This window comes from Bos indicus, chromosome 22 (genome assembly GCF_029378745.1).
Source record: "Bos indicus isolate NIAB-ARS_2022 breed Sahiwal x Tharparkar chromosome 22, NIAB-ARS_B.indTharparkar_mat_pri_1.0, whole genome shotgun sequence".
NCBI classification, from domain to species: Eukaryota; Metazoa; Chordata; class Mammalia; order Artiodactyla; family Bovidae; genus Bos; species Bos indicus.
Window position 1 is genome coordinate 3,940,837 of NC_091781.1, and position 26,374 is coordinate 3,967,210.

General features: G+C 40.8%; 1 protein-coding gene across 9 annotated transcripts in view; it reads left to right on the forward strand.

Annotated features, from left to right (window-relative positions):
* Positions 1–26,374, forward strand: part of RBMS3 (RNA binding motif single stranded interacting protein 3) — an 803,408-nt gene that overhangs the window by 154,233 nt on the left and 622,801 nt on the right. For 6 of the 9 annotated variants that reach the window (XM_019984812.2, XM_019984810.2, XM_019984806.2 and 3 more), the window contains exon 2: positions 13,081–13,253. In XM_019984812.2, coding sequence (XP_019840371.2) covers positions 13,081–13,253 — 173 coding nt within the window. The remainder of the gene's footprint in view (positions 1–13,080; positions 13,254–26,374) is intronic. The other 3 variants (XM_019984813.2, XM_019984808.2, XM_019984805.2) reach the window with 1 other exon arrangement.

Below are 26,374 nucleotides of genomic sequence, written 5' to 3' on the forward strand. Positions count from 1 at the left end.
TTTTATAAATTTGAACAAATTGTTTATGTATTATCTGCCAAAGTTTTGGGTTCTCTATGATGTTGGTTATAAGCAGAAGTGGTGTTGTGATGCATATGTGTTTTATCTTATGTATATAATTTAATATGTAAAGCTGGCTTATTAAAATGTTTAACTCCAAAAACTGATAATCAGACCCATTGACTGAATTAAGGAATACTTAGAAATTACAGATACTATGATTTCAATGAGGCACATTTTTCCCTGCTGCCGTAGTGATGCACTTTTTCCTTTGGTAATGGATGTTGTCGTAGTTTGACTTTGTTACATTTGGTTGTCTCTCTTTTGGTGCTGCATAAAATGTAATCAAATTTATGGAATTTACAATCTGCCCTTAAAGAACAGAAGTGGGTCCTGAGTGTCCATCAAGAAGCAATGACATAAAAATACTTACTTTTCTTACTTTTCAAAGACCACTCTGTCAGCTAATGAGAGGCAGATTCTCTTTGAGTCCATCATTCTCTGAGGAATTCTTATGTTACTGTACTGTTACATCATTAGATCGTGGAGATTCACTAAACCTGTCTACCCACTCTGCTCACACACCCTCTTAGGGTGTCCTCTGGTCCTCGGTGCTGAGACAAAACCACCGAGAAATTGTGATTCTGTCCTCCCAGGATATTCCCAGCTCCTTGTTTACATGCTCATAAGCCCTCTTCTTTATTTATGTCTTCTAGGATGTTGGGCATTTTGTCTGTGGTCACATCTGTTTGTGATGCAGTGGGGTGCTGGCTTTGGCTAGAACTATTTGTGAAAGCTGATAACTAAGTTCTCAGAAATCTTGTCAGCCAGTTGGTGAACTGTCAGTTGGTTAAAATAAGGCAAAAAAAAAATAAAATAAAATAAGGCAAATAAAATTACGTATATGAACAAAATCAGTAAAGCTACACATTGGGGCTTTTTTAAATTGTTTTTTCCTTAGAGACCAGGAATACTGGCATAGTACAAAATCTGAGTCAGTTTATGTTTTGATTGCCACTGCAGCAAATTTGCCTTCTACTGAGTAGGTCAAGAATTGTGGCTTCTTTTGGAGAAGCGAAGCAATGGTCACTCTTCAAAAACTCTTTAGTGATCCTTTAGCAAAAGTCTTTTATCCCTGCCAGGTTATGCAGTGTTCTCCAAACTGAAGCAAAACAAAACAAAATCATTCTCCGGAATATTGGAGATGGGTAGTAAGTACTTTGGAATGTATAAAATGTATGCTGACCCCATTTGTATACAATAAGCTGTTTGCTCCAGTTACCCTAGGGCACATATCATAGTTGTTCCAAATTAAGGAGGTAATTAAACGGAAATAAGCAGTTTAAGCGATTGTTTACCCACACAGTCTTCTTGCAGGGCAACAATTTTTAAATCCCTAATTATTTTAGTGTTAGATGCTATGAAATTGGTATAGTTTATTTTGTGTATATAAAATTCCTTGTCAAAGGCTGAACATTTAATAGTTAGTGTGTTATTTAAACCCACACATTTTTCCCCCCACTGGCAATGAGATAGATCTTATTTTAATGAGCACTTTCACAATTTGTAGATGTTTTCTCACAATTTGTATATTCCAAGAACGACTTCCCTTGTGAAAGTTTATCTTAAAAAAATTCCTTTGAATGTTGTGTCATCAGTTTATCTGAAGGCAATTATTATCATCAGTGGCTGAAATAGTACTAGCTGAACTTGGTGTCTCGTTGAAGAATGACAGTTCTTGGTTTCTAATTGAGAGAATCTCAGTTTGGCAAGCATCTGTGGACGTTTTACTTTGCATTGGAAGATTTTAAATCAGGCAAACCCAAGCTCATTAGACCACTCAAGAGAACAACCCGTACAGATCATGATTGCTCATGACCGCAGTGCATTTTGTAAAAGTGCTGCAGGATTGATGTAAGACTACTAGCTAGCCCCTGTAGAGGGTTTACTATTTTCTGAGTTTTATTCTTGGTGCTTTCCACATTTTACATGTCTAACAGTCTTCTAGTAGTTATTATCGCCAGTTTTACAGATGAAGAGACTGAAGCAAAAGCATTTAGGTGATTTTCCCAAGGTTATACGGACAGTGCGGGGGACAAGACTGAGACCCGGGAGGTGTGGTTCGAGATCTAGGGTCTTGGTGGCTGCGTGTGACAGTGACATTTCCCCCCTTCATCTTTGGGGAATCTCCCGATCAAGGGCCAATACCCTTTGTTTGCCAGTCTCTGAAGTTTTCATCACTTATTTTAAAAGGGCAAGAGTAATTTGGAAAAGGAAAGCCACGACTGTCTTATGATTCGGGATAGTTCTTTCTCTTGATCATGGATATCTCTGCACAAAAAATCTCCAGTCATCACACAACAAAGAAGATGCATCAACTATTGGATTTGGTTCTGGAAATTCTCTAAGGCACAAGGTGGACTGACTGAAAATTCACTGTGGAAAGTAATCCTTGTAGAGGCTTATGGTGATGAGAAACAGAAGTTTGAATGTGTAATATCTCATAGACTTCTGGTTGAAAAATTACAATAAATGGGATAATGATATAAATGTCTAATATTCATTTTTATTATCAGGCCATTTTTTTCTTGAACTTGAGCATTAATTTATTCTCATACTTACCATCTCATGGCCCCAAATACTATAAATATTGAAATTATATTCATAGCAAATTATCCGCAAGTGTTTCTTCCAATTTCTATAATGTAGCAATTACTTTGCAGGTATTAATTGCTGTCACATCTTTGATCTATACTCTAGCTTTGTCTTCTTGAGGAAATTATTGTGTTTTATAGTCTAAATTTCTTAGATTTAGGGCTTTCAAAGTATAGGTTCTGTTCACATTTAATTTTGTCTCATCAATAAAACATGAATGAATTGGCTAATAAAACAACACAATTATTTTATGTCATGGAATATAAGTTTTTGTTTATGCATTTGCTGAATTGCCCCAGTAGTTCACCATACGAAAGGATTCTCACTTTTCACTTTGGTCCAGTTTACAGAGAAATAAAATTTATAGGATAGCAGACATCATGGGGTAGGGGTGCTTTTTTGTGGGGGATATGCAGATAAAGTAAATGATGTCATATTGAAAATGCAAAATTTCCTTCGCAGACATGAAGCTTGTCTGCCAAAACCAGAGACCTTTATTCTGTACCAGCAGTTTCCCTCAGTTGCTCTCTTGTCTTGGTATTTAGCAGTTTTGCAATACAGATGATACTTCATTTTTATTAGTTAAAAATAGATAAAATACATCTTGTCCTTCCCACAGATTATATTTGACTTCCTAGAAGTTTCTTTTAATCATGTCCTCTTTAGGTCAGGGAGGGATTAGTTGAAAGAGAGATTTTATATGCCAAAATCTAGACCCAATCATGATGGAGAAAAACTGCAATGTGGTCTATAACTGAAAAGAGATCAATGACTCTTTTAAAAGTACGAAGAGCAACATAGAATCTGTGACCTTTATTTTGCGCAGAGCGTTGTGGGAAGCAGAGCCTTGGAATTTCAAGGATAATCTCCACCAGCCATGTGCAGTGGAACTTCCTGCCCTGACAGTGATGTTCCGTGCCTGCCTTTCTGACATAACACTTAGTACCAGTGGTTCTGACCATTGGATATGTGGGTAGTATGATGGAGGAACTGAAGTTTTTCTTTCATTTTATTTGAATTATCTTTCCATTTAAATAGCTACATGTGACTAGTGGCTGCTTCTTAGATGACACGTATCTAGAGTTAAACCTGGAATGAGCTGGATGAACACTGCCAAACTTCAGGTCCTGGACCTGCTGCAGAGTAACTGCACAGCCTTGGAAAGCCCTGTAACCTCCCAAGCCTCAGTATTCCCAGCACCAATATGAGCATAGTAAAGGGATCTACCTCTAAGACATCTGTGTGCTTGTATGCTCAGTCGCTCAGTCATGTCCAATTCTTTTGTGACTCCATGGAGTGTAACTCCCAGGCTCCTCTGTCCGTGGTATTCTCCAGGCAAGAATATTGGAATGGGTTGCCACTTCCTCCTCTAGAGGATTTTCCGGGCCAGGGTTCTACCCAATGTCTCCTACACCTCCTGCATTGAAAGGTAGATTCATTTACCACTAAGCCTCTGGGGAAGCCCCTCTAAAAGTTCTTACGTGGTTCAATAAAACACTGAATATAAAGCTCTTTGAGCTGTGCCTGGCATATAATACACAGTCAATGAACATTAGCCTTTGCTATCCTCGTTTCTTATTTTATGACCTTTTGTAGATTTTAAGAATGTAGAAAAAGAAAAAGAGAAAGAAATTAAATAGGTCTAAAGCAATAAGCAAAAAAAAATTCCATGACACGGGATGGAATTTTAGGTTTTACTGGAGGAATATGTGAGATGTAGAGAAGGTAATTATAGGATGACTGTATATTACAATTTGCTTTGGATGGTTTCAGTTTATACACTGTGTCCTAGCTTAATTCTAAGATCTCATTCTTTTGTTCTCAAAAGTGTCCCTAATTAAAAAAAAAAAAATTAAAGTGTCCTAAAGGTGTTTGTAAGATACATTTTAGAGCCACCCTAGAATAAGATATGGGAATGCAGCCCAGTTATTCCAGGTAAAGGGAAGAAGAAAAAATAAGGCAGAGATACACGTGTGACTATGGCATAACATGACTGGTCCCTGAAAGTAGGAAATAGAAGGAAACAGAGCCAGGAGTGGGCTGCAGGGACTTTATGGAGGAGGGATGGGAGCTTGGACAAGGAAAGGAGATAGGACTTACAAGATATTTGGTGATTATTACATTGCTTTCAATTCATCACAGATCTACGTTCAGAAAAACTAAACCCCGATTTAATTGGACAAAACCATTTTGATGTGTCAGAAAAGCCTTATGCCATTTGATGTTCTGATTGGCCTTCTGTGATTGGCAACACAGATCTGAAAAGAGATTTTCAGATTTGTATTAGACACCATTTGAAACAAAATGCTTTCTTGTTATTACTGATTAGCTGCCAGTCACCTGATCAGTAATGTGATTGGTTAATATGGAAGTTAGTCATTTCATGGAAAAATGGCTTATTTTGTTTTCATGATGGAAAACTTTGAACGTGTTGATTAAGTTGCAGTAAAGAACCAGGTCAGCATATTTTATGGCAGGTGTTCAAGCTATGTCTGTTGGTCTCTATTTTATTTAGAACAGCATGCCTGAGAATGCTAGAAAATCAATTCTTGGCAATATTGCCAATTGTGATTTTAGGGAAACAGGGTATATTAAGTTGTGAGACATAGAATATAAAAATGAAGAAAAAAGTCAAAATTAGAGATTATCGAGGAAAAACTAAAAATTTAAGTAAACATATAAGGCACAAGAGCAAGTCCCTCCCCTCTTCTTTGTCTCTGATTGCATTCTGATTTGAGGAACTGGCCATTGGTACTCCCAGAAGTCTCCATCAGCAGCTGATAGGGACGTGTTTTAGATTTTCACTCTTTTCCCAGTGATTCTAGCCCATCATGAAAGCAGAGGTTTGAGTTTATCTCTGAAGTATTCCCCAGAGAGTATAGAGGTACCATACAGAGATTAGTCACTCTCAGCATTTCTGGGGAATTCTAATAATTACTGACAAATGTGGAAGACATTGTAATCTCACACACCAATCATGGCTCAACTTTTGCAGGAGGAACTAACCATTATCATTGAAATCATGAGATGTCTGGATTATTTTCAAATTGGAGACTTGAAGTGTGTCATAATTGTGTTTCTTTTTCCTTGGAAAGATCAAGAGTTGGCCACATTAAAGGAGGGGTTGGGGCAGAGACCAGATGTCATTGGCATTTGGAGAATTGAGCAATCTATAAATGGCTGTTCCATTGTTCATAATAGTTACTCATCTCTAGTTTGTAAATTTATTAATGAAACTGGTTTATAGCTGCTTGAAATGAACAATTACTACTTTACTTGTGTTTCCAAGTACCATGAATTTTAAAATGTCATTTAATATTGAATCCTCTGAATGGATTTCAATGACTTCAGATTGTCTATTTATAAATAGCACAGAGCAGTCTTCTATGATGCAATCTGTGGGAGTGTTCACATATTACTAATATTTAGAGCAAAGGTGAATCTCAACCTAACAGAATTGTAATCAAACCTCGGTGAAAAATGGAAGTGTTAGTTGCTCAGTCATGTCTGACTCTTTGCAACCCTATGGACTGTAGCCTGCCAGGCTCCTCTGTCTTTGGAATTCTCCAGGCAAGAATACAGGAGTGGGTAGCCAGTGGTGATTAGCAAATACCTTGAAATTAATCATCTGTTCTATCCACAGTGATTATTCCATCTGCTTAATGCTGTTTGTTTCTTGATAAAAAGTGGCAAACCCTAGTTCTAAAGACATAGTTTCATCTCATTAATAGCGACCACCATGCTTAAAAATAGATTAACTCTCGAGCTCCCCCTTAAAGGTTAGTTACTCCAACTTGAGGGCTTCCCTGGTAGCTTAGTGATAAAGAAGTCACTGCCAATGCAGGAAACTTGGGTTTGATCTCTAGGTCAGGAAGATCCCCTGGAGAAGGAAATGGCAACCCACTCCAGTACTCTTGCCTGGGAAATCCCATGGACAAATGAGGCTGGCATGCTACTGTCCTTAGGGTTGCGAAAGAGTCAGATGCATCTTAGTGACTAAGCAGCAACTCCAACTGGGACTGAGAGATCCCTGTTCATTTTAAGGATCTGCCCCATGATGATAAGGCAAATGATAAGAACAAAAAAAATTATTTAGTATTAAATCTGTGCCAGGCACTGGGCTAAATGTTTTATATATAATTTATATATATTAGGGCTTCAAAGCCTCACAACTGTCCTATGCAGTAATATGAACATAATCTGTGTTTTACTCGTGACCAGGGGCTTAAGTGCCTAGTTAGTGGTGGTGTGGATTCTAAGAGGCCAGTTTAGAGCTCTTAAGCAGTCTGTTACTGTTGCTGATAGCAGCCATTACTTAGGCCAGTAGACAGAATGTACAAATGAATGCCTTTTGCGGGGACTTTGATCCTTTAGTGCTCATTTCCATAGCTGAGCTCTGGTTGGGAAAAGAGAAGAGAGACAGGTTTTCTCCAAACTCTGTTATAAAAGGCATAGTTGAAATGATTGTTTTCTACAGTCGTAGTCTTTAGAATGGAGAGACAATTGCCCCACAGAAAATTACAAAGCCATCCTATAGGTGGTTCATGAAACTCTGGCCACAGTCGCATAGCTTGCCTTAGATATTAATTTAGCTGTGTTTCTTATCGCTTGCATGGACAATATTCTTCTTCACCCTCATTTGAGGCTCTCATAGGCACTGTAGCACTTGCCATGATTCCCGTCACGTCCACTGTCTCATGGAGTGTTGATACCAGAGGACAGGTCTGCAGAAATGAGGTTACGTGGAAATTACCCTGCCTGGGGGAGGACTCCAACAGCCTGCCTCAGCAGCGGCAGCCACTGCGCGATGGATTGCATGCGTACGTGCAGGCTAAATAATGTATGATTCAAGACAGGAATGTGGTCTGTATTCATTTTTGGAGAGTAAAAGAGTTGGCATGTCAGTCCCACAGGAGACTTTATCCAGGGCTTTACCCTTGAGTGGATAAAAGAGTACAAATTCTCTTGCACTGGAGATGAATGAAAACAAATTGGGGAGACCATCCGCAGAGCAGACTGCTGCCTGATGGAGTCCAAGGCTACCCCAAACCACCAGACCAACTGCGTCAGGATCCTGCCAGCAGCCAGACGCTGCAAAGAGCATTGACTGAAGTTTGGCATCGAGACCCCATGATTCCCAGCCAAGGGGAATTGCATGCAGAAAATATTTAAAATTCTCTTTGTAAAAGAGTTATGTTTTCAATCAAAGGAAGAAGGTTTGCGTTTCAGACCAAGTCTGCTGAAATGTAAATGTGGCAGTGTTAGTAACAAAGGGTGGAGGCGTGGGGAGGTGAACAGTGTATGCACTTCGGGGTAAGAAGCTGAACTTTGGTGAGATGAGAGGGTGTTCAATGAGTAGTTTAAGGCCATTGAGGTATTGTCATTATTCCACAATGGGGACTTTACTGGCCTTGCTAGGAGAGGGGATGGATCTGTAGGAAGCAGTGGTTCTCAACCAGGGGTGATGTCATAGCTCCAGGGCACCTTCGACGATATCTGGGGACATTTTTGGTTGCCACAACTTGGGGGGAGGATAGCATAGCTGGCCTCTAGAGCTAGAAGATGGGGATACTGTTAAATATCCTTCAATGCACAGGACAGCCCCTCACAACAGAGAACTATCCTGTCCAAAATGTCAGGAGGGTCAAGGTGGGGACCCTGGTTAAAAATGACCTGGGTAAGGTCTGTGCATTTCAGTGCCACCTTCAGACAGGCATCCATCCAATATCGCTTGACTTCGTGTAAAGGATGGTTTTTTTTAACAATTTGCTTTACTCTATTGGTGTGTGAATGTTTTTTTGATGTACCAAGTGCTTTCTGTCCAAGCAAACAGGAAAACAAGCAAACAAACAAAAACACAACTCACATCCCTCTCCAATTTATCTCCAAAGTATCTAGCTAGGGGTTGAAGGCACAGACGGGCCGCCCTCCAAGCCACACATTCTCCAAGAGTGTAGGAGGACCTGGTTGATCCACTTTTCAAACGTGAAAAATGAGGCATATTAACAAAGCACACTAAATGAATCAGCTGCTTGGGATGATCTACAAGCCAGTTCATTTTCCTGTTATTAAATAACAAAGCATGAATCTTGACAAATGAACCCTCTCGTTTGACATTATTTGAAAAACAGAACACGCTTGCTTCTGATGGTCACTTCCCCTTTGAAATTAAATTTAAGGTGAACTTCATTTAAATTCTGATGTGGGGGGAGCTTGTGGACCTTCCTTTGATTGTTTACTGTTTTCAGCATTGGTCTTTCCATCTCCCTTTGTCCTTGGGCAGGCCAGAGCTCCCGGCAGGACACCATCCTGCAGAATTCTCTGCAAGGAGGGATTTTGTGTTTCTTGGTGCCCCTACCATGAAGAGGCAAGGTTCTGTACAAGCATCCTGGGGAGCTGTGTGGCTTTTGCAGTCAGGCTCCCGAGGATGAAACTGGGGTTCCAGCTGTGCAACCTTGAGAAGGTCATTGGCCCTTTCTGTGCCTCAGTTTTCTCATTTGTAAACCGTGGAGCAAATGATTTGCCTCCGTGGATTGTTCTGAAGATAACATATAACATGCTCTGCAAGCAGAGGGCAAATGTTACCTATAATTATTAGAATCATTAAGAATAGCATCTTCCAAAATGGATGCTAAGTCATTTTTTTTTTAACTTCCTAAAGAGGACACTGGTGCCGATCAGCTGATTTTAGCAGTGCTGACACGTGGTTAAGGGGGCTTTTGCCCTCATGTCAGAATCCCACAGACCCTCCCAGCAATGCCACCATGAATAAAAAAACATCTAAGAAAAATCTGCTTACTTCCCAAGCATATGCAGCTTCATGACAAGCTCTCTATCCCCTCCTCAGTGGAGCCCCATCTGAAGCCCTTCTTTTGAAAGCGTGCTGTTGCTCACTCCTAACAAGCTGACTCTGCAGAGTCACAGCAGTGCCTCGCCCTGGTACAGCTCAGCGTGACAATGTTCTGTATCTCCAGACTGTATGTCCTCACCCTTCGTAAAGAGGATTTATAAAGTGTGACTTTGAGGTAGCAAAGCCAATTTTATCTGAAGGAAATAATTTTTTTTCTAACATTTTAAAGTGTCTTTCTTAGTGCCTCAAAATGATTTAAATGTTAATCAATGATAAAATTGCAAATCCATCTAAAAACAAAGAATTGGGAATGGAATCAGAACCACTTTTAATCAACAAAGTGGCTGCTCTGACCCATTGACCCCTAAAGGTTATTGACGCTCCTTTCCCCCCCCCTTTTTTTTAAGATGCTATAGTTCAGTTATTTGTCCTTGGTAGCCAGAGTGTGCAAAATCGCTTTTGCTTTTCACAAATTAATTCATTTAAGCCTGTGCATTTGTCAGACATTCTGGGAAACTTCTGCCAACATTTTGTTGATTAAAGGGTATGTATTTTGAAAATGAGTACAGAGGAAGGAATTTATAATTCTTTAAACAAAAGTGATTTATAATGTAGGCTGCTACCTGAATCGTTCAGTGTATCGACGGATAAATGAAAATATCAAGGATTAGCAAGAGTGTTGGCACTGGGTCTTAAAAAACTGTGCATTTATTGATTCAATAAGATGGAGAAAGCCTACACCTTTCAGTAGAATTTCTAGAACTTACAAACAAAAATAGGACATAGAAAACCACTCTTCATTGTAAGTATTTTTCAAAGGGTTTTGGAAATACATCTCTCTCTACAAGAATCTGGTGCTTCTACTTCTATTTTTAAATTATATATATCTCATTTCCATGCATACAAGTTCTCTCTCCTTATTCCCACTTTGATTTATTTTTGACCATTTGTTTTAATTTTTCCCAGTAAATACGGTGTGCCCTTTGGAGGGCACATTTATGGTTTTAAGCCCCATGCAATCTACTAAATGGTGTCTAGTTATGGAAATGCTCGCAAAGACCCCTGGGGCAAAAAAAGAATTACGTCAACACAGATTGATCACTCTGTAGTTGGTGCTTTCTTATTTGACCAGTCAGGGACTCACTTGGTCTGAACCGGTCCATCTAATCTGTGATACATAAAGCTGGAGACATTTTTCTGGCTCCCTGGTGGTTTTAAAGGTTCTGCAATGGGAAAAGTGCTTTAAACAAAGCCTCATTTTAAAGGAAGCCTGAGTACAGAATGGAATTCAAAGAATTTGGAGAGAGGGGAGGTGAAAGTGGTAAGAAACAGCCTGAAAAAAGCTGGGAAATTTAAAAGACTAGTGCACAGGAGGGAAATAAAAAATAAATCCCATCTGGTTGTGAGATACACTGACCAGAACGCAGCTTCAACAAGGCCGTGTTAAACACCTATCAAGTGCAGGGCTTGTAAACGGGGAGAGCTTACGTGTTCCCCGGTGTTCGTGGCAGGAAGTAGATTTCATAGGTCAAGAAGGAATTTTTTTTAATGTCAGCCAGGAAACTTTATTCAGCTTTATGCAGATATGACATTCCAAAAGACAATGAATAGTTGTTATTTTATTCAAATATTGAGAACAGAAAGCCTTCCCCCCTGTCATTCACTTTCAAATTCTATGTTAAGTATGTTGCTCTTAGATTAAGTCATACTGAAGAAGTGGTTGAATGCAGCTAACACCAAGGCTTCCAGCATGGAGACTGCAAGAATGACATCGAGGCAGAAAGCAATGCCTCTTTGCAATGGGTTGCTGTGCAGGGAACGGAGAGCAAAGACCCAAGGGAGTCAGCTATAATATGGCCTTACTTCCCATATCCAAGAGGCCTTGTCTTAGAGCCAGTTGGGAATAGAGACAAAGCCACATCTGAAATCTTGGAGGGTGTAAAATGGATTATTATAGCAAGAAACAAGACCGGACAATGCCTCCTGTCTTTATGGGCCAAGTGCTGTGATCACTCAATTTGTATTGTGTGGGGTGTAGCTTGAGAGTTTAAGAAACCCCCACTGGCTGTTGGACAAGTACTCACTTCTCACCCCTGATAGAATAGCTGATGAACAATCAGGTTAGAAGTCTCCAGCCTGTCCCCGCTGGAATCATGACGGATGCATTCTCTGTGTATAGGACTCTTGATAGCTGACAGAACCTAGGGTAGATTTAAAGGTTAAGATCACTGAGACTTCCCAAGTGGTGCTAGTGGTAAAGAACCCTCCTGCCGATGCAGAAACACGGGTTTGATCCGTGGGTTGGGAAGATCCCCTGGAGGAGGAAATGACAACCCATTCTAGTATTCTTGCCTGGAAAACTCCATGGACAGAGGAATGCAGGTCACAGTCTATGGGGCTGCAAAGAGTTGGACATGACTGAGTCCACACATAAAAGACAGATATGACTCACGAATATCATGATTGTGATTATTATCATTCAGTTTTTTATATTGCTAACACTTATTGTGCAATTAACGATGCCCAGGAACCAGTCTATTTGCATTAGTAGCTCACTGAGTTTTTGTAAAGACCCTATGACGTAGGAGGTGGATAATTTTTTCCTCCTCATTTTCAGGAGACTGTTGCATCTCAGAGAGGTTCAGGTACCATCCAAAGGTCACACAGCCAATAATGGACATATTAGGGACTCAAACCCAGTCGGTCAATATATTTTCAGAACTTTTGTAGATATGCCTGTTTGAAAAGGAAATAAAGAATAATAATGTCTGCTAATTCAGGCATAAATAGGTATAAAGAGCCTCACATTATATTTTCCCAAGTCATTGAGGGTCATCTTATCATTTCCATTTTGTCATAATAGTGTGACAGGTTAGACCAATGGTTCTTTCCTGAGAAAGATTTCTCCACCCTGGAGGATACTTGGCAGTGTGTGGACACATTTTTGACCCACGGCTGGGAAATGGATGCTACTAAAATCTGGTGGGTACAGGCCAATGATGCCGCCACCTGCCTGCAGTGAACAGAACAGCCCCCACAAGAGAGAATTATCCTGTCAGTTCGTCAGTAGTGCCCAGGCTTAGACTTTGGATCAGAGTGACTCCAAGAGAAGAAAACAGTGGCTCAGTCTGCAAACAGAGCGTTCACCATGAAGGAGCAGATTTGGGAATGCGAGAACAAGACCAGATAGAGGCATTCATTCATTGTTTCCGTCATAGCATCTCTGTTTGTGGAGTGATCACAATGGAGAGTACTGGTGAGGAAAACAATATGAGAAAGTTTCTTTGGAGAAAAGGAGAGAACGCAGAGTAGAGGCAAAAGCAGAGATGTTTCGCTGTCAAAGGTGAGCTAGGGGCAGAGCCCTGGTGCACCAGGAGGGAACCGTGCTGGGCTGATCCAGAGGCAGAGCCAGAGGGCGGGAAGGAGCAAAGGATGTTCTCAGAAGTGCCCTGGAGCAGAGTGTGCATGTGTGGATAGGAGAGGCCGAGAAGCTTGCATTGCTTTCGAGTTGCTCTGCTGGCCTGGGAATAGGTTGCTGGCTCTGTTTTTCCAGTAACAGCCTTTTCTGTTTCCAGCAGTCCTATGCACCAGCTCCCCACCCCATGGCTCCTCCCAGCCCCAGCACAAACAGCAGCAGCAACCACAGCAGCAGCAACAGCAGCGGGGAACAGTTGAGTAAAACCAACCTGTACATTCGAGGCCTCCCACCAGGCACCACTGACCAGGACCTAATCAAGCTGTGCCAACCGTAAGTGCCCCCGTTCTCTGCGCCATTTCCACCTGCATCCGCGCCTGCCCCTCGGGGCTCACCCATATGGGGCTGGCTTTTGTACCCAATGCACCCTGTGAGAAAGACTCTGCTGCACAAATGGGACTTATATTTGAGGTCTGAGTCTAGCTTATTTGGGGGAATGGAATTTGTTTGCCTTTTGCTTTGAAAGAGAAGGGTTTCGAGCTGAGGGAAATAGGGGTGCTGGCTGATGTGCACATATTGACCGGAAAGAGGAGGAGCAACCGTGGAGTTGGGTTCTCACACCTGTGGCTGATGAGTTCTCACACCGTGTGGTTAGTGGGATCTCACACCTGTGGCTGGTGGGACTTCACACGTTGTGGTTGGTGGGATCTCACACCTTGTGGCTAGAGGAACCATTGATGAATCTCATGAAAGAAACTGCTTTTTTTTTTTGCTTTTTTTTTTAAGAGAGGTATTAGTGATGGAAATCACAAAAACTCAGAAGTTGTAGATTTCAGGATGGTCACTTGCTAGTTGCAAAGCTTTTCTGGCCAGTTCTTGTTTGGTAAATATAAGTTCAGCTGGGACCAGGTAATTGGAAGATTAGAAGGCTAATCCTTTCGTATCCTTGAAAATATCTATTTCCGAGCCCACTAAATATATTTCTCACCAAGGCCAAGAACCGCAGTCACCAAGTAGGTTTCTATTTCCCAAGAAATATGGTAGCGATTAAATGCCCTTCCAAAATGTTTTCATTCATCTACTACCTACCAACACTTATGTTATTAACTCTTTTATTTCTGTGCAAACCAATTAAACATATTAAGTTTATCCTCCAAATAATATGAATAATGGATAATGAATTAAGAATCATAGTCCTTAATTTCAGATTGCTGATTATTGTCAAAGTAGTATCAGTGCAGCTATTTGTTATTTGATTGTGCCTCAGCTGGGTATTTTTAAATTAGGGAAACTATTACTCAGTTTTTCTTTTGCTCTTTTGCAATGCTTTTATAAGAAGGTCGAGTGGATATTTATTTTGTAAATCTTCCAACCTCTAAAATATTGGAAGAGGAAAACAAGGCAGATAGTATTTATTTGCCTTTGTCCCGGTTTTGAAGATTGGGAACAAATACAAAACAACAGGAAATGGCAGATTAGACAAAACACAAATGCATAACATAATCATACATAATCAGTTGACAGGGCAGTTTGTAGATTAGGGAAGCGCCCCACCCCCCCACTCTGCCCCTGCTACTATCAACTGTCTTGATTTGTGAAAGAGGGAAAACAGAACATTGGAAAATAAATACTTATTTGAAAGCAGTTTTTTAAAAAAGAAAGATGCCAGGGCTAAGACATAAAAATATGTTAGGTTTTGGTCAATAAAATGTTCAAGTTGGGAATTGGTTGGTAAATCACTCAACAGTTTTTTTTACTTCTTGCTACTGTTAGAAAAAACTAAACTATTTTGAAAAGTAAGGTCATTGAAGATATGAAAAATGATACACTTTACATTAGAAGCTTCAGATGAAGAATCTCCTGGAATGGATACTGATGTGAAGAAGTAGACTGGCTATTATATTTGTGTGTGAATCTCATTCATAAAAACAGTGGTAGGTATTAAGGAAAGATTCTTTCCTACTGCTCTCTACCACTCACAGAGCTTGTGGAAGCACAGATGTCTGGGCCCCTGAGGTTGCAATTCACTAGTTCTGGGGTGGGGCCTGAGAATGTGAATTTCAGCAGTTTCCCTCCTGCTATCATGAGGCTGCTGGTTTTCTGAGAATCGCTTCTTGGGGGGAGGGGGGAAGCACAACCTGAAAGTTGAAAATTGTGTTTCGTTTGGTGAACTTGCTGAGGACTTAAGGCTGGGTGAGTGACAGCCTCTCAGGTAGCTCTGACAGACTGCTCCAAAGAGACAAGAGAGAAGCCAGTTATACCCACAGAGCTTTTGCAGCAAAACCCCAGTAGTCAGAACATCAAAAGATAACTGTTAATTAAAGAAAACTAGACATCTCAAGGTAACGAATTTAGTGTTTTTCTGTGTACAGGAAAAATGCAAGAATCTGGGCTCATGGAAATCACCCCTTGGATAGGCTTCTTAACTCAGGGTCAGTATTCTGCTCTTCTCTATCCTGAATCCCTTCAGTGTGCACAATCAGGGCGGCTACAGCAGCTGATGGCTTGGCGTCCAAACATTTACTGATATGGCAGACAACATTTTTCATCCACGTCTCTGTACAATAATATAAAGACCACTGACTATTCCTAAAGCAAGAAGTCTTGCTTAATACTTGAAGGCATTTCAGGTGGAACCCTGCGTATTAAAATCTGCTTGGCCACTTTGTGATCTTGTGGCAAATGGCTTACTGTCTTTGAGCCTCTGTCTCTTCTTATAAAAGAGTGCATTGAATATGATTATTTCTAGGTTCCCTGTCATACCAGGGGTGTGCTGCAGCTGCCTCTGAGTAGCGCACCTGAGCCAGTGGTTAAATATTCACAGATTCTGTACATGATTTGTTACAGTCTCAGTATCTTGAAATCAGCCGTGATGGGAGTATTCATATCACAGGAATCATCAAGGCCTATAAATGAGGACTTCTAAAATTCCTGATATATCGTTTTTAGAGAGCTGGTTTATGAACATACACCATATAATGATGTAGCATTCTACTATGGATTTCTGTATCAGTGTCCATTTCTGCAAAGAACATTGCCAGAAATGTATAAATGGGAAGTGTTGCCTAAAAGTCTGCATTGGCATGATTAACTCAGGAAGAGATGCAGTGGCACAAGAACATTATGTTTGAGGGAAAAAAAGATTTTTTTCATGTTTCTTCTGTGCATTTGAGAAACATAAAGAATACTAAGGGCACCAGGGTGCTGGTTGCTTGTTCGTAATGATTTTTTGCTGGCTAATAAGATCTGGCCTATACTACTGTTATTGTGAAAATGTTTGTGGGTTCTTTGGTTTACTAAAGTGGTCTGGACCTGGGGTTGATTGCTGAGATGTGCTTTCCTGGAGAATCGTAGAGAACTAATGTGACCAGGTAGGGTAATGTGGAGGAATTAGACATGTGCTGAGAGTTTGGCATTTCACTTCTGGCTGTGCCATCAGCTGGTACGTGGCCCTAGGCAAGTGACTCGTTCCCCCTTACTTTTGGCTTTCTTCATATATAAAATGGGGGCTGTAGTCATAGGGTCGCAAAGAATCAGACACTACTGAGCGACTAAGCACACACACACAAAATTTATGCAGATTTTCTTCAGAATGTTTTTAAAAGTGTGAAACCCTTTAAAATGTTTTTTAATTGTATTTGTATCCTTTGGCTGCTGTAATAAATTACCACAAACTAGGTGACCTAACGTATCAGAAATTTATTCTCTCATGGTTGTTGTGGCCAGATGTCCAAAATCAAGGGCCATGCTCCCTCCAGAGGCTCTAGAAGAAAATCTTCCCTCGCCTTTTCCAGTTTTGGGTGGCCACTGGCATTCTTTGGGTTACGGCCACATACTTCTCTGTCTGATCTGTCTTCATGTTACCTTCAGCTCTGTGTACTTAATCTCCCTATGCTTCTCTCATATAAGGACACTTTTGTCGTAATTTCAAGCACACTGAAATAATCCAGGATAATTTCATGTGACGAGCCTACTTACGTCTGTAAGACCCTTTTTCCAAATAAGGTACTATTCAAAAGTTCTGATGATTAAGATATGGACATACCTTTTTGGGCAATGGCACCCCACTCTAGTACTCTTGCCTGGAAAATCCCATGGGCAGAGGAGCCTGGTAGGCTGCAGTCCATGGGGTCGCTAGGAGTCGGACACGACTGAGCGACTTCACTTTCACTTTTCACTTTCATGCATTGGAGAAGGAAATGGCAACCCACTCCAGTGTTCTTGCCTGGAGAATCCCAGGGACAGGGAAGCCTGGTGGGCTGATGTCTATGGGGTCACACAGAGTCGGACATGACTGAGGTGACTTAGCAGCAGCAGCATACCTTTTTGGAGGTGAACTTTAGCCCACTACAGTCTGCCTTCTGGATGCCCAACTTTATGTCTGTCCTGTGTGCAAAATATATTCATCCTACCCTAACATTTCCCAAAGTCTCAAACCCATCCAAACGTCATCAGTTCAAAGGTCCCAAATCTCATCTAGATCATCTAAATCAGCAACAGGCGAAAACCCTGGGGCAAAATTCCTTTGCATCTATGAATCAGTGGAACAAGACATCAGCAGGGCTCCTGCTTCCAAAATGCAGGGGTGGGACAGGCATATGATAATCGTTACAGACATTCCTATTCCAAAAGGAAGAAAATGGAACAGATATAGAAAGGAGTTCCCTGTCCTGATGATTTTAAGAATTTGGCCAGGCAGAATCCCCTTCCCTAGAGGCTCAGATGGTAAATGTGGGTTTGATTCCTGGGTTGGGAAGATCTCCTGGAGGAGGGCATGGCAACCCACTCCAGTATTCTTGCCTGGACAAGCCCAGGGACAGAGGAGCATGGAGAGCTGCAGTCTGTGGGGTGGCAAAGAGTCAGACACCACTGAACAACAAAGCACAGCACATATATAAAATAATGAGTTTGTACTAAGCTTTTTAAATTTATTTTTTAACTTTTTATTTTCTATTGGAGTAGAGCCAGTTAACAATGTTGTGATAGTTTCAGATGTAGAGCAAGGGATCAGCCATAGATACACATGCATCCATTCTCTCCTAAACTCCCGTCCCCCCCCAGGCTGCCACATAACACTGAGCAGACTTCCGTGTGCTATTGTTGGTTATCCGTTTAGAATACAGCAACGTGTACATGTCCATCCCCAGCTCCCTAACTATCCCTTTCCCTCATCCTTCCCCCTGGCAACCGTAAGTTCCTTCTCTAAGTCTGCTAGTGTGTTTCTGTTTCGTGAGTATGTTCGTTTGTATCATTTCTTTTTAGATTCCACATATAAGGGATGTCGTACGATATTTCTCTTTCTCTGCCTGACTTACTTGACATGACAATCTCTACGCCCATCAGTATTGCTGCAAATGGCATTATTTCATTCTTTTTAATGGTATACATGATAATCTTTTATTTATTTATTTTTTAGTTTAAAAGTCTGATAGTTCATTGAGGCTCTCATTAGTTAGCAGTAAAACCCACCCTGGCCACCTTTCACCAGTCCCCTTTTGCAGTGTTGGCAGAGCCACCGCCTGAACTGGTTCATCTGCCTAAGTAGGACCTGAGGGCTGGAGGTGCCTTTGCTAGACACCCTCAGGGCATTTGATAGAGACCCTCGAGAGACTGGTTTCCTCTCCCGCAGTGGCGATTTCTAACAATGCGCATCACTATTTTAAATTAGCATTCTTCTAAAGACTCAAATTATTTTGCATATTTTGCATTCGTAATACTCATCCAACACTTTAAGATAATTTCACCTACAAAATAGATAATATTGGTAGGTTTCCATGATCTTGTCATCAGGATCAGTTTTTCATGGTTATTCCTATGAAATTACCAGAACTTGCAGAGTTACTGTTTCTTTATATTAGAGGAAATGCAATATTTGCTAATATCCAGAGCAATAAAATAATAGAAAACAGAGATATATTAAAAAGGCATAAATATATCAAATTATCTGGCATTAGAATATAATATCCATATGAATGCTAATGAACAGCAAGAAAATGATATTACAGGAAAGAAATTGCATTATTTCTCAATGTATAATCTGAAAGCAAATTCTTATTAAGGGATTCCATTCACATTTATCTTCAAAGCTGCTATGGTTGGATCACAAGTAAAGTCAAAGGAAAGAAAGCATAGACATGAAGAATGGCTTTACTGTATGGAAAATCTCTTTAGTTATATCTGGATTCCGTATATATGTGTTAGAATATAATATTTATCTTTCTCTTTCTGACTTACTTCACTCTGTATAATAGGTTCTGGTATTTTGGATGAATGCATGGCTGTGTGCCTTGTAGGAAATACTAGAATTAAAGACCTTGTAATGTCTTTATCTTGAGAAAACTCAAGGAACTTTGTCTTTTCAATCATGAAATATTCACAGAGGACCTATGTTGCAGTGAAGGCTCAGTGGTGAGTACATCATTCAGACAAAGGTGTTGCTTTAGCAGAGATTATATTTTAATGCGGAAAATGGAAACCAGTGAAATGATTGTATGATTTGATATAAAATTGCAACTACAAGTGCAAAAAAAGAGAAAGGAATGTGGAAATAAGTGGATTTGTAACATGGGATGAGGCATTGTTAGGGCAATGGGCAAAGGATTCTTTGAGCTAAGATCAGAAGGAGTAGGAATAGGTATAAGTAAATGAGGAAGGCAGGAAAGAACATTCTAGGCAAAAGCAACTCTGTGCAGAACCAATGGCTAGAGAAAACATGGTGGTTTTAGCAGAGAGAGGGGGTGGAAACTGGGACAACATGACCTAGAAGAATGGAGGGCTAAGGTGATCCCTTTCTATGTCATGTTAGGAGCTTTGTTTCAATTAAGGAAATCATTGAATTGTCACAAACAGGAAGGTGATAGTGTCAGATTTTTTATTCAAAAGATGATTCTGACTGCAGAATAGAAAGGGCCCTCTGAGGTCAAGGAACAGAACAGGATAGTTCAAGAGTGAGCTGGAATACAGTCAGCTGGAATTACAGTCAGAGAAGAGGGTGTAAGGATAAATATTTGTGGTGGGAAAACAATTGTATGTAGTGAAAGATGTCTTTTTTACATGCATTTATTGTTCCATTAAAAAATGAGGACTTGAGAGACAATTAATCAAGTGAACTCCAAAAGAAACAGCAGAGTAGCACAGAGAGGACCCAGGCTAGCTGATGTTCAGCTAATTTCTTGTTCTTACCTTATCAGGAATGAGTTATCAGTATACCGTTAAATATTTAGTGGCTGCAGTATTTAAAAGACTTAAAGCAAATATAGTGAAAACTGAAAATCGAATTGATTCTACAATTATATTCATGGGATGGGTTATCAGTTGGATACTCTAGGTGGAATACTTGGGTTATGCACCATTTATGCATAGATCAAAGGGGGGATATGGAAATGAAGGAAAATAAATTTGGCTTAATAAAAAGAGAGCATTACAGCTTTATTTTTTTAACAAGTAAAATGGTGGTGTGATGATTTTTCACGTATTAAACTCTATTTCCTACCTCAAAGAAACTGGTCACTTCTACAACATGATTCTTAACATCCCCTTGAAACACACTGAAATTACTCTTGGGACTTCCCTGGTAGTCCAGTGATTTGAGCATACACCTTCCAATGTGAGGGATGGGGGATTCGATCCCCAGTCCAGGAACTAAGATCCCACATACCAGGGGCAACTGAGCCCGTGCTGCAAGTACTGAGCCTATGTACTCTGGAGCCTGCACCTTGTATCGAAGACCCAGTGCAGCCCCAAAAAAATCACTCTTGAGAAATAAAGCCACATATTTAACATAATGGACAGAATTTTAAATGAAAAGTAAAATCATTAATGTGTTTATGTTTTCTGCATCTACCTTTTATCTAACCATTCTCATCCCTTATACATTTTAATTAACACAATGCTTTCAGAAAGCCCCAGCCAGATTGCCCTCACTTGCAAGTGTTTAATCTGGAATTAAGGCCGGCATCAGGCAGGACAGTGGACTGCTCTCACGTGAAGCAGAGGGAAGGGAAGGCAGCAGAACTCGGGGGCAGGTGCACATGCACTCCCAGTCACCTCCGAGGACCAGGAAACCAGCTGCCCCACCCTTCATTCTCCTGGGTAAATGCTTCCCTTGTTCAAGCTCTGACATCCTAGCATTGCGCCCTTGAGAAGGAAGCTGTAAACGTCACTTTAACATTTAACAAGAGAGGAGAAACTCCCGCAGTGGAAAGCCAGGGGGACGAGGGAGGAGTATGTGAGCCCAAGCTCATCTCCCTGATATTGACCCAACCCTGTTGGATGTCTGGTTAAGTTGTGAACACGGAATAGTAAGAGGAAACTCAGGTGCCACCGGGGCTCTGAGTGCAGGGTCCATGATGTGTGGTGTCAGGCAGTTTTGACAAATGCACTGACACAATCAAACCTTTTATTAATTTAAAAGTAACCTTGTCACAGGAATATGTCAAACTCTTCAGATACAACTAAAGGAAAACAAGTCACCATACACTCCAAAGAAGCTGAATAAATAAGAAAAAAGGTGACTGGAACTTTTTTTTTTTTTAGTTCTTTCTTCCCATGTCAATGAAGATTTAAAAATTCCTTCTAATAAAACTTAAGGAAATTTATGAGTAGTTTTCTCCTGAAAGTCAGACTCCAGTGACACAGCTGCGTTCGCGGTGTAATGTATCTTTGCGGTGGCAGGTGTGAGGAGGAGGTGGTTTGAGGCTCTTTGACCCCTGTCTTTGTGTAATTTAAATGAGAGAATGCTTCTAAAGCAAAAACTGAGTGCCTGCATTCCCTGAGTCAGCATAGATTTGATACCTCAGCTTTAGGCAGAGTTATAGCTGCCAAGTATGTATTAGAAACTACAAATTAGTATTTGGTTTGTGATGAATAAATAATTATCATTTATTTTACATTGTTATATTTACAGGGATTCTTAACATTTATTGTGTATTACATACCATGTAATAAAAAAATAAAAGTTTTTTATTATCTTCTTTAATGCTCAGAACAACCCTGTATAGACTGAGAATGATAGTTACTGAATCATAGTTGAATATACTGAGGCTCTGACATATTAAGAGGCTTGTCCAAGTCTATACAGCCACCAGGATTCCAGCTCTGACTTCAAAGCCCTTGCTCATAAGCAATAAAACATTCATTTAATGAAGAGAAGATGGGCTTCCCTGGTGCCTCAGCAGTAAAGAGTCTACCTGCAATGTAGGAGATGCAGGACACACAAGTTTGATCCCTGGGTCAAGAAGATCCCTCAGGAATGAAATGGCAACCCACTCCAGTATTCTTGCCAGGAAAATACCATGGACGAAGGATCCTGGCAGGCGACAGTCCATGGCGTTGCAAAGAGCTGGACATGACTGGAGCGACGGAGCACACACACAATGAAGAGAAAGGTAGTCTAAGTCCTGAGCTCTCAAATCCATGGCTGCCCAGGGGAATCCTTGAAGAGCTTTAAAAAATACAGACGTCTGGATCTTCACCACCCCGTTAGCTAGTTTGGGGTCAGCTTACGCACTGACATTTCTTAAAAGGCTGCCTCGATGTTGCTGTTTACTCACCAAGTTGTGTGCGACTCTTTGCAACCCCATGGACTATGCCCTACCAGGCTCCTCTGTCCATGGAATGTCCCGGCAAGAATACTGGAGTGGGTTGCCATTTCCTTCTCCAGGGGATCTTCCCGACCCAGGGATTGGATCGGACCCATGTTTCCTGCATTGGCAGGTGAATTCTTTACCCACTGAGCCACCTGGGAAGCCAAAAGCCTTTTAGGAAATTTTGTATGTAGCAAAGTTTGAGAATCTCCTTGTGGACACAGTGGGGGAAGGAGACGGTAGAATGACCTAAGAGCGTAGCACTGACATATACACACTCCCATGTGTAAACCAGACAGCTAGTGGGGAGCTGCTGCAGAGCACAGGATATACAGACTCCCGTGTATAAAACAGACAGCTAGTGGGGAGCTGCTGCAGAGCACAGGATATACACACTCCCGTGTGTAAAACAGACAGCTAGTGGGGAGCTGCTGCAGAGCACAGGATATACACACTCCCGTGTGTAAAACAGACAGCTAGTGGGGAGCTGCTGCAGAGCACAGGGAGCTCAGCTCGGTGCTCTATGGTGACCTTAGAGGAGTGGGAAGGGGGCCGTGGTGGGAGAGAGGCTCAAGAGGAAGTGTATATATACCTATGGCTGATTCACATTGTAGTACAGCAGGAACTAATACACACTGTAAAACAATTATCCCCCAGTAAAAAGAAAAATACTGTTATGAGAAAAAAACAAATCAAAACAAAAAAACTTTGAGTATCTCTGAAATAAATAATGCCACACCAACCAGAAAGCACAAGTTAATCTTCTGCTTTAACTCTTTCAGAGACTCTAGAATTTTCATAAGATTTACCAGTTTGCTTTCAATGATTCAAGAGACTTAAATTCGATTAAGATAGTTATGGGGGATAAATTGGATTTTCTGATCACAAAATGGGATTTTTAAATTAGGCCCATGAAAAATTAAGGTTTTAAAGTGGTACCTCAAAGTTCGTTAAAGAATAATAACTTTTGTAAGTCAAGCATTTCTTCAATATTTCAGTTTTTAACCTTTTCATTTAATTGATGATTAAGCAAGCAGTCCTTCATATTTTGACTCCTCTTATTAAACTTCTCTACATGTGCACTTTTTCCTTGCTGACCCAAAAATAATGCTAGCATCTTCTAACATTTTGGGGATATCCTGGAAATTATTCTTCTGCTGACTCATGATTTCCATGATTTACTTATATTTAAATTTCAGATAGCTAATGATACTTTTTATCTCATTTATCCACAGATAGAGGAAAAAATGAAACCGCTGAAAGCACTAGTTAACAGGTTACTGTGTTGATCGTGGCACAAAAAGGCTGGATGTGCCAAGTCAAGTTTTAGAGATCTGGGAGAAGTGGAATTCCAGGCAGATATTTTGCTAAGTGCTTGAAAGTTTGATGACTTGGAATTCAAGGGCAGGACTCTGGCAGGTTCAGATGGCATCTTGGTTTTCAATTTGCCCAATGATCTCCTAATTACTAAATGCAGCTGGCTCTTTTTAGAACTTACTTTATTCAATCTCTCTGTTACTTGATCCTGTTGACTTTGCCTTTCTTCTAGAAACTTATTTTCTCCTTGGCTGGCATATCCTAATTCCTGGGTCTCCTCCTGGGATTTTGTCTTCTGGCTTCACTATCTGCCTCTTGAATATTTTTGGTGTTTTAAGAATTTAGACCCCCTCTCTTCTCACTCAGTAAACTTTCTGGTCTCCTCTACTTAAATAATTTTAGCTATTCTGATATTCTGAAAGAGATGGGAATACCAGACCACCTGACCTGCCTCTTGAGAAATCTGTATGCAGGCCAGGAACCAACAGTTAGAAATGGACATGGAACAACAGACTGGTTCCAAATAGGAAAAGGAATACATCAAGGCTGTATATTGTCACCCCGCTTATTTAACTTATATGCAGAGTACATCATGAGAAACGCTGGGCTGGATGAAGCACAAGGTGAAATCAAGATTGCCGGGAGAAATATCAGTAACCTCAGATATGCAGATGACACCACCCTTAGGGCAGAAAATGAAGAAAATCTAAAGGAGCCTCTAGATGAAAGTGAAAGAGGAGAGTGAAAAAGTTGGCTTAAAACTCAACATTCAGAAAACTAAGATCATGGCATCTGGTCCCATCACTTCATGGCAAATAGATGGGAAAAAATGGAAACAGTGACAGACTTTATTTTGTGGGGCTCCAAAATCACTTCACATGGTGATTGCAGCCATGAAGTTAAAAGACGCTTACTCCTTGGAAAGAAAGTTATGACCAACCTAGACAGCATATTAAAAAGCAGAGACATTACTTTGCCAACAAAGGTCCGTCTAGTCAAACCTATGGTTTTTTCAGTAGTCATGTATGGATGTGAGAGTTGAACTATAAAGAAAGCTGATCACCAAAGAATTGATGCTTTTGAACTGTGGTGTTGGAGAAGACTCTTGAGAGTTCTTGGACTGCAGGGAGATCCAAACAGTCCATCCTAAAGAGATCAGTCCTGAATGTTCATTGGAAAGACTGATGTTGAAGCTGAAACTCCAATACTTTGGCCACCTGATGCAAAGAGCTGACTCATTGGAAAAGACCCTGAGGCTGGGAAAGATTGAAGGCAGAAGAAGAAGGGGATGACAGAGGATAAGATGGTTGGATGGCATCACCGATTCAATGGACATAAGTTTGGGTAAACTCCGGGAGTTGGTGGTGGACAGGGAGGCCTGGCTTGCTGCAGTCCATGGGGTCACAAAGAGTCAGACACAACTGAGTGACTGAACTGACTAATGATTGTTATGTTTATATCTCCAGCCTATAAAAATATGCTTCTCATTATTCTTTGTATAATTCCAATTTCGTATCCCTAGAGATATCAAAGTCATTGTCCAAAAAGAGTTATTTCTAAACTTTTTCCTTCAATGTTCTCTTTCTCTGTGAATGACACCATCATCCATCTGGTCATGCAAATAAATAATCTTGGGATCAGTCCTTTTTCCAACCTAGAAATTGTTTCCAAGATAAATAGGTTTCAACTGCTGGTCTCTTTTGTTTCATTATTGCCATAGTTTATTTTGGGGCTTCCCTGGTGGCTGAAATGGTAAAGAATCCACCTGCAATGCAGGGGACACAAAGAGGCAATTTCAATCCCTGGGTTGGGAAGATGCCATGGAGAAGGAAAGTGGCCACCTACTCCTATATTCTTGCCCGAGGAATCCCATGGACAGAGGATCCTGGTGAGGTACAGTCCATGAGGTTGTAAGACTGGGATGCAACTGAGCCACTGAAGCATCACTACCACCATACTTTATTTGCTCATTAATTCCAAAATATTTATGGAGTGTTATCCATATGCCAGGGCTTCCCACGTGGCTTAGTGGTAAAGGATCTGCTTGCCAGTACAGGAGATGCAAATGACACAGGTTCGAGCCTTAGGTCGGGAAGATCCCCAGGAGTAAGAAATGGCAAACGACTCCATTATTCTTGCCTGGAGAATTCCATGGACAGAGGAGCCTGGTGGGCTATAGTCCATGGGGTTGCAAAGAGTCAGACATGACTGAGCTACTGAGCACAGCACATATATATATGCCAAGCACTGCAGATACCCAGAGAACTGACCAGTCTCTACACAGAACTTGCATTCTAAAGGCGAGAGCTCATACATGAATGAATGAATAAAGGAGGAATCATCAGAATATGGCATGAAAATGAGGTTGAAATACCGTGAAAAGGAGATCACAAGTAATGACAAGGAGGTTACTATGAACTGAGGAATCTCTTTGAGATGTCAGTTTGAAGAAGGAACCAGGCATATGAGATTCAGGAAAAGAGCACAACAGATAAATATGAGACCTGGTACAAAACCCCAAAGGTGGAGATGAGCTCTGTGTTTTTGAGTAAC